At 58.0% G+C, this 8,964-nt stretch overlaps 1 protein-coding gene across 1 annotated transcript in view; it reads right to left on the reverse strand.

Annotated features, from left to right (window-relative positions):
• Positions 1-8,964, reverse strand: part of LOC103769547 (fibrillin-2-like) — a gene marked incomplete at both ends in the record, with an annotated part of 30,098 nt that overhangs the window by 3,116 nt on the left and 18,018 nt on the right. The window contains 14 exon segments of the mRNA XM_008936758.1: positions 359-489; positions 758-883; positions 1,322-1,390; positions 1,892-2,053; positions 2,622-2,744; positions 3,158-3,280; positions 4,131-4,256; positions 4,623-4,745; positions 5,131-5,253; positions 5,820-5,945; positions 6,074-6,199; positions 6,951-7,073; positions 7,532-7,657; positions 7,972-8,098. Of these exon segments, the coding sequence (XP_008935006.1) occupies positions 359-489; positions 758-883; positions 1,322-1,390; positions 1,892-2,053; positions 2,622-2,744; positions 3,158-3,280; positions 4,131-4,256; positions 4,623-4,745; positions 5,131-5,253; positions 5,820-5,945; positions 6,074-6,199; positions 6,951-7,073; positions 7,532-7,657; positions 7,972-8,098 (1,734 nt within the window).

Raw genomic sequence — 8,964 nt, forward strand, 5'->3', positions numbered from 1 at the left:
GCCAGCTCCAGCAGCGGGTGCTGCCAACCCCAAGGGTGGCACCATGGGGGATGTGCCACCCCCGGCCTGTCCTGGTGCTCAGGGACCACGGGGGAGAGCCCCATGGAGCAGTGATGGGCTGAAGCCTTACACCAAGGGAGAGTGTTTGGTCCTGTCCCTTGGTGGGCAGTGCCAATGCTCTGCTGGGCATCTCACCACCCCGTGCCAGTCGCTGGCAGGGTGAGCTCAGCTCCTCCAGCACGGGCAACGTGAGGCACCGGTCAACTGGGGTCTCCCACATCCTCAGCCACACCACCCACACTGTGCCACCCAGAGCCCAGCCCGGGGGTCCCAGGGCAGGGGCAGACCCGTGCCCTGCCATACCCATGCAGTTGTTTCCTCCGTTGACCTGCATGTACTCGGGGGGGCACACGCAGGTGTAGTTGCCCAGGGTGTTGTAGCAGGTCCCAGGGCCACAGATGCCAATGTGAGCAGAGCACTCATCAATATCTGCCAAGTGAAGGAGACCTGAGGTCAGAGCTCTGGGCACAGGCAGAGAAGGACCTGGCGTGGGGCTGGGGGTCAGCTTGGCACAGGGCTTGGCGCAGGGATTAGGATGGTGTGGCACGGAGAAAGGGGATGGGGTTTGGGAGGAGGGTGGGGAGGCTGGCAGAGGAAGGGGAAGGGATTCTGCCAAGCCCTTGTCGGGCAGCCCAGACACACTCACAGCCCTTGCACACGCGTGTGCCACACACACCAGGTGCCCAGGGGCAGGTACCTTCGCAGATGCGCGTGTCCTCGTTGAGGTAGTAGCCCAGGGGACACTCACACTGGAAGCTGCCAAAAGTGTTCACGCAGTTGCCACCCTGGCAGAGCCCCGGCAGCTCCTGGCACTCGTCGATATCTGAGGAGGGGGGAGCAGCCAGGAGGTGTTCACTGCCCACCTCCACCCCGTGGCTCCAGCCCCAGCCCCGGGTGCCCGCGGCGTGTCCGAGCAGAGCACGTGCTTGTTGTTTGTCACCCCTGTGCTCAGGGTCTTGGAGGGGATGGGCTCAGCTTGGTGCCACGGTGGGCAGTGCCCATGTAGGGTGCTGGGCAGCACCCAGCCCTGGTGAGAGGACGTGGGATTTGGGGTGTCTCACCTTCCAGGATGACAGTGATGGGGTTAGGGCGGAATGCCCGCGGCGTGTCCGAGCAGAGCACGTGCTTGTTGTTTGTCACCCCTGTGCTCAGGGTCTTGGAGGGGATGGGCTCAGCTTGGTGCCACGGTGGGCAGTGCCCATGTAGGGTGCTGGGCAGCACCCAGCCCTGGTGAGAGGACGTGGGATTTGGGGTGTCTCACCTTCCAGGATGACAGTGATGGGGTTAGGGCGGAACCCTTCTCCTCCAGGGCACAAGGTCTTGTACTCAGCTGTGGGAAAAGTCAGTCAGGGGGATGCTGAGCTGAGAGGGCTCCCGTGAAGGGAGAACCAGGAGAAACCCAGGAGAAGCAGGCCACGAGGATGGTGGCAGGGGTCCAGGTGGAGCAGCCTCACCCCCACCACACACCAAGTCACCTCAGCCACCCTGACTGTGCCTGCCCACCACTGAGTGGGGTTACTCCACGTGCAGTGCCCTCCCCAAGCCTAGGAATGAAGGATGCCAACCTGGATCCACCAGGTACAACCAACCTGGTCTTCACCTTCCCACTTCACCTCTCCCCTGCCCTGGTCCATCTGTCTAGCCCCACACTGACACAACAGGGTTGCCTCCTTCTCCCTCAGCTTCCCTTGCTCCATCATGATGATGCCACATGGGGGACCCAAGACCCCCAGACTGAGTTGAGAAGCCATAGGGAAGTGTCTCCATCTCTTCTCTGCTCCAGGCTGCCCATCCCACCTCCAAGTCCACCCCAGACGTTCCCCCAACTCACTGGTGTTGGCTGGAGGACAAAGCTCACAGGGGTTGCCCCACGCACGACCCAGCGAGCAGCAGCAGGACGCTCGAGTGACCCCAACTCCAATTTCTGCACTGCAGGAGATCCCCCCATCTCCTCGGTCCTGGGTGTCCAGGAAGCAGTTCCCAACACGGGTGTCTGCACAAAGACAGCAGTGGGTCAGCAAAGCCTCTCCAGGAGGACTTGTGGTCTTACTTCTTACCTCAGGAAGCAGGGAGAGGGATAAAGCCCCAGCCCTGTTCCAGATGTCCACATCTGTGTTGTGACAAGCCACATCCAGATTGTCCTTGCAGCTCATGACTTTGGGAACCCTTCAAGAATATCATGAGCCCAGCTTGTCAAGAGCCACACTGTTATCACAGAGGTCATAGCATGGTGGCCTGTCTTCAGTGTGGCTACAGAGAATGACCCAAATCATGCTGTTCATAAACCCAGGGCCTTCCAAAGGAAAAAAAATACTTAATAGCTCCAGAACTGCCCAGGAATAACATCACCTCAAGCAGGAGAGCACCCACACTGGTGACACAAGGTGGGCCAGGCTGGACAAGAAGTAGGAACTCATGGACAGGCAGGTAATTTGGGAGGGCAGAGAGTGGTCAGCCACCCCTGTCTCTGGTATTGGCCATTTCCAGCTAGGTGGGACCAACAAGGAGGATCACCAAGGTCTTGGGTGGGAGGTGTGCTCTCCACAGGGGTGCCCACTCACCCACGCAGCCCACCCCAGTGGGGTTCAGCTCGAAGTCCTGGGGGCAGTTGCAGAGGTAGCTGCCAGGGGTGTTGACACACAGGCCGTTGATGCAGTTCACGGGGTCTGCACATTCATTGATGTCTGAAAGGATGGAAAGAGGAAGACTGGAATAAAAAGATGAAGACTGCCACAGAGACCACAGCCCAAATCTCTGCACTGCACGCTCAGAGTGTGTCCCCATCACCATGGGTGGTTTCCAGGCTCTTCACCTGATGGTAGCCAAAGCCCTGCTAGAAACAGACCTTGCCTTGTCCTACCTCACCCTACCCCACCCAGAGAGTCAGTAGAAAGGAGGAGAACCACATGGAGCTTTTCCTCCTACCCACTGAACCTCCACCTTCCAGCAGCAACCAAGACACATCCCCACCCCACATGGGGACGCTGAGGTGGCTTTAGGCTGCTGGTGCCACCCCCCTGCCACGGCTGGGACGAGCTCATGGCAGCAGATCACAGAGCAGTGGTCCTCCTCCAGCAGGCCCTTGGGAGTCCTGTACCTGTGCAGTTGCCTCCACTCCTGTCCAGCTCGTAGCCATCATCACAGGCACAGCGGAACATCCCGGGCAGGTTCTGGCAGGTCCCAAAGACACAGATATTCTGGAAGGTGCATTCATCAATATCTGCAAAAGAGGGGAGAGCTGGGCACTGAGGACCTGGCAGAGTGAGGGCCAGGACAGGCCTCTTCTGCTCCCATCTCAAAGCAGAGTCCTAGCCAAGCTGCAGGGAGCCCATCTAAGGGTGGTTCTAGTGCCATGGGACACCATCTCCTGGGTGAGCAGGACCAGGTGTGATGATGGTCCACACCTTCCACAGATCCTTGGCTGGATGGTGGAATTGTGGCACCTCAGGTGGAACTGGTGGAAAATCCTCCAAGTGGAATCATAGAATCCTTTAGGTTGGAAGGGACCTTCAAGATCATCAAGTCCAACCATTGAGCCATTAGAGCTCTAAAGTCCTCTGCTACAACAGAGCAGAATCTGTCAGGGTTGGAAGGGACCACAAGGCTCCCCCAGTTCCAACCCCTCTGCCATGAGCAGGGACACCTCCCAGTAGATCAGGCTGCCCAGAGCCTCCTCCAGCCTGGCCTTAAAGCCCCCCAGGGATGGGGCCTCAACCCCCTCCCTGGGCAACCCATGCCAGGGTCTCACCACTCTCCTGGGGAAGAACTTCTTCCTCACATCCAGCCTGAATCTGCCCACTGCCAGCTTTGCCCCATTCCCCCTAGTCCTGTCGTTACCCCATAGCCTAAAAAGTCCCTCCCCAGCTTTCTTGTAGCCCCCCTAAGATCCTGGAAGGCCACAATAAGGTCACCTCAGAGCCTGCTCTTCTCCACCTCAGGAGCTTTGTGTCACCAGGCAATGATGGTTCATGGTAAGTACTGGCTCAGGTGGTGACAGCGCAGTGGAGACACCCAGGCCAGAAAGGAGGTGGAGACTGGATCTCCTGATGAAAACCTGGGGAGAAACTCACCCTGGCAGGCCTTGCTGTCCTCGGTGGGGTTGAAGCCCATCTCGCACTCGCAGCGGTACCCCCCGGGGGCGTTGAGGCACTGTCCATTCTCACACAGGTTCACGTTGTCTGCACACTCGTCCACATCTAGAGAGGGTCACAAGCACCAGGCTGACGTGGTGTCCACCCAGAGATGGGGGCTGCCCTCAGCTTGCCCAGGAAATTCCCACCCCCACCCCACCCCCCTGCTGGGAGGCTATGAGGAGGGGGTTGTAATTCTTCTCGTGGCCTTGACCCTCTCCAGATGTTTGCTGAGAAGAAGGTGGATCTCTGCTGAAGGTATCTCAGCAGGCTATGGGGCAGGGCAGGCTGCTGTGGTTTTGAGGGGATTTGGGAGCCCTGGACACAGGCAGCCGGGCGCTGAGCGAGGCTGGTGGTTGGGAGAGGATGACTCCGTGTCCATCAGGATGCCCAAGCCCCCTTCACGATGCGAGTTGAGTGTAGGAGCCTCACCTGAGCAGGAGAAACCATCCCCATTGAAGCCCTCTCGGCAGGCACAGCGGTAGGAGCCTGGTGTGTTGACACAGTTGGCGTTCAGGTTGCACTTGTGCTCTTCAGTTGCACACTCGTCCAGATCTGGGCAGGAAGAAGACTCTTGTCAGTCTCTTGCCTCTGGACATTCCTCCAAGGAGCAAGAGGACAAGAGGAAACGGCCTCAAGTTGCCCCAGGGGAGGTTGAGGTTGTCCCTGAGGAACAATTTCTTCCCCTGGAGGGTTGCCCAGGGCTGTGCCAGGCTGCCCAGGGCAGTGGTGGAGTCCCCACCCCTGGAGGGGTTTCCAAGCTGTGGAGATGTGGTGTGAGGGACACGGGGCAGTGGGGACCTGGCAGTGCTGGGGAAACCATTGAACCTGATGATCTGAAAGGTCTCGTCCAACCCCAACAACTCCATGATTCTATGATGCCCAGGTGCCCACACAGCCCCTGGACACAGGAACCTTCTCTGCTGGGAGGAGGACTCACCGTTGCACTTCAGCCCGTCCCCGAGCCAGCCTGGGCGGCACTTGCACTTGAAGCTGCCTGGCACGTTGATGCAGGAGGCGTGCATGTCACAGTTGTGAGCCCCCATCTCACACTCGTCGATGTCTGTGGGGAGGAGGAACGTCAGAGCTGCCTCAGCTCAGCTCCCCAGGAGAGGAGGGGACAGCCCAGTACAGTCCTGCTCATGAGTCTGGACACCATGGCTCCTGGGAGTCACTATCTCCTACTCTGGAGATACTCAAACCCCTCCTGACAGGATCCTGGGCAGGTGAACCTGCTTTAAGAGAGGGGGTGGGTGAGGTGATCTCCAGAGGTCACTTCCCACCCCCACCATGCTGGGATTCTGTGGACCCCAGGGGAAGGGCAGAAGGTGATTTGGGGAATGGGCTTTGGAGTTGTCCCCTTGAGCTGAAGAGCTGCTCCCTGCTCACAACTGAAGGATGAAGACAAAAGGAAGGGCAGACCCTTGGCTTGGCTATGAACAAGGCAGGTGGCAGGTCTTCCAGGGCTTCCTGGCAACCACGGCCTGCCCAGGAAGGGCTCCTGGCACCCAACCACACCCCGACGTGTCCACGGCATCCCCCAGCACAGGGAAGGTGTTCTCTCCATGGCAGCTGCAGGAGATGTTTGGGAGGGCTCCCACCAACACCTCTATCTCCAGGGGTTCCTACCTGTGCAGCCTGTGGTCCCCTTCTTGACAAAGTAGCCCAGCTGGCAGTGGCAGATGAAGGAGCCCTTGGTGTTTTCACACTCGCCGTGCAGGCAGATGTTGGGGTTGAGGTCACACTCGTTCACATCTGCAGGAGAAAAAGGACTTGCTTGGAACACCACAAGAACCATGACGTGGCTCTGGGGCAACTCTCTGTAGCCTTCCTGCATCCAACAGCAGCCTTGGGACGTGCCCAGGGCCCAGCCTTGTCCTCACCAATACAAGTCTTCATGTCCAGGGATGCCATGAAGCCATCGAAGCAGAGGCAGCGGTACTCCCCAGGGATGTTAGTGCACTGCCCACCATCACAGATGTCTGGGTTGTCCTCACATTCATCAATATCTAGAGAGAGGAGATCATTGTCAAAGTAGAGATGTCAGAGCCAGGCAACCCAAGAAGGACCTTGAGGGGGTGGAGTGTGGCCAGAGAAGGGCAACGGAGCTGCTGGGGAAGGGTCTAGAGCCCACGTGTGGGGAGGAGCAGCTGAGGGAGCTGGGGGTGCTGAGCCTGGAGCAAAGGAGGCTCAGGGGAGACCTTCTGGCTCTGCACAGCTCCTGACAGGAGCCTGGAGCCAGGGGGGGGTCGGGCTCTGCTCCCAAGGGACAAGGGACAGGACAAGAGGAAACAGCCTCAAGTTGCCCCAGGGGAGGTTGAGGTTGTCCCTGAGGAACAATTTCTTGCCCTGGAGGGTTGCCCAGGGCTGTGCCAGGCTGCCCAGGGCAGTGGTGGAGTCCCCACCCCTGGCTGAGGGTGTAGAGGGGACCTGGCAGTGCTGGGTTCGTGGTTGGACTGGATGATCTGAAAGGTCTCTTCCAACCCAAACAACCCTGTGATTCTATGAAAGGTGTTGTGGGAGCAGGAGGGGACACAGGATGGAGTCACAGGAGAGGCTTCACTCCACACCATGTGGTTACAGGACTCTGGAGCCTGCAGTGAGGGGGTGGACACCACAGTGCAAAGCCAAAAACATCTCTCCAGAGAAACCACCTCTCTGGAAACGACTTAAAAACGAGACTCCCTCCCCCTGAAGCCAACACTGTGGCTGTGAAGAGCTCCCTGGGCATCATCTCCAGGAGCCAAGCTGCCAGCTCACCTGCACACGACCTCTTGTCTGGCATCAGGGCGTAGCCTTCACTGCAGCTGCACTCGTAGCTGCCCTCCGAGTTGGAGCAGTGGGTGTCACAGCCCCCGTTGGTTATGGTGCACTCATCGATGTCTGGAGGAGAAGGGGGAGGTCAGGCTGCTGGGATACTCACCTCCCAGCAGAGCCAGAGCACTCAGTCAGGGTGGGAGAGGGGCTGAGGAGGAAACAAAGCTCCCCCAGCCAGAAGAAAACCCCTCCTGCTATCTCTGCCAACCCTTTGCAGCTCATGGTAGCTTCACTGCTAGGGTGATAGACCACTGGAATGGGTTGTCTAAGGAGGTGGTGGAGGCCCCATCCCTGAAGGCATTCAAGATCAGGCTTGATGAGACTCTGAGCAGCTTGATCTAGTTGGAGATGTCCCTGCTTACTGCAGGGAGCTTGGACTAGATGACCTTTAAAGGTCTCTTCCAACCCAAACAACCCCAACCCAACCTCAACCAAGAGGCTCCCATCACCACGCTGAGAGGTGCTGAGGCCAGGAGGGTTCTGGATGAATTTTGGGGTCTGGGGAGGGACAGGGGAGCACTCACCCACACAGCCCTGCCTGTCCAGAGTGGCCTGGAAGCCTGAATCACAGGAGCACTGGTAGGTGCCGATGACGTTGACGCAGCGGCCGTTGCGACACAGGTTGTCACTGAGGGAGCACTCGTTGATGTCTGCCAGGGGGAGAAGAGTTTGAGCAGCTGAGGCCACGTTGAGCATCACTCAGGACCATCCCCAGGGGTATCCCCCACCCATTGCTGTCTCCAAACTGAATTTGTCGTGGCCCCACTGGTCGGTCTCCAGTGAAGAGCTGGTAGAACAGCAGACAGCATCAATGCAGTGAAACCACGGGTGGGACCTCGCTCCCTCCTGGCTGAGTGTGTCCTACCCACTCATAGGACTGGGAGGAGAGGTTCACACGCCCACCATGAGCTCCAAGGCTGCCTTGAACAGGCTCTGGTCCTGACACAGCTTCCCACCAGCTCACCTATGCAGGTGTTGCCTTCAGAAGTCAGCTCGTGCCCGGGGGGGCAGATGCACTCGAAGCTGCCATCTGTGTTCATGCAGATGCCACCTCGGCAGAGCAGAGGGTCCCTCTCACACTCGTTGATGTCTGCAGAGGATGACAAGAAATGGGGTGGATGGTTCCCCTTGGATGGATGGTCCAGGTAACGAGGTGGATGGTCCCCCTCGGATGGATGGTCCAGGTAACGGGGTGGATGGTCCCCCTCAGATGGATGGTCCAGATAAGGGGGTGCTGCTGGTGCCACACACCACAGTCCCATCACCCGGGTGTATCCCAAACCAGAGGGGCTTCCCAAAATGAACAGGGCAGAGAATCCAGGGTTTGGGGGAGTCCAGTGGAATTCTGGCTGAGGGATGGGTTTTGGGAAATCGCCACTCTTGCCTTGACCTCAGCAGCATGGAAAGTGGAACAGCAGAAGGAGAGGAGTTATGAGCCTTGTGTGGAGGAGCCAGTAAGGACTAGGAGGACAGTTTCTAGCCCACGTCTCACCAGTCATGGTACATTTTCTCAGCTCCCATCAGCCCAGGGAGAGTTCCTTGGAAAATGTGTGGTTGGCCTGACAGAAGACTCTCCGACAGGCTTTGGTGGTAACAGCCTCCAGAGGAGTTCCAGCATCACACACAGGGCTAGGAAATAGTCTGTACACTTCTGAGAAAATCACATATGGACAAAGGGATTGAATTTACTCAGAACTGGAGAAATTCCTGAAACAGATTAAACTGCCGTGAGAGAGGCATGATCCAGCCAAAGGTGAAACCAGGCCCTTGGCACAGCAAAAGAGAAGAAAAAAAAGTGATAGAAAGGTTTATAAGTGTCAGAATAAAGAACTTAAACAAGGGAAACAACTGGAACGGTGCATTGGTGATGGCTTGAAACAAAAACCAACAGAAGGAGGAGATACATAGGAGCCAGTGTGTGCTCAAGTGGCCAAGGAGGCCACCAGCATCCTGGCTT

This window comes from Merops nubicus, unplaced genomic scaffold, assembly GCF_000691845.1.
Source record: "Merops nubicus isolate BGI_N331 unplaced genomic scaffold, ASM69184v1 scaffold19703, whole genome shotgun sequence".
Taxonomy (NCBI): Eukaryota; Metazoa; Chordata; class Aves; order Coraciiformes; family Meropidae; genus Merops; species Merops nubicus.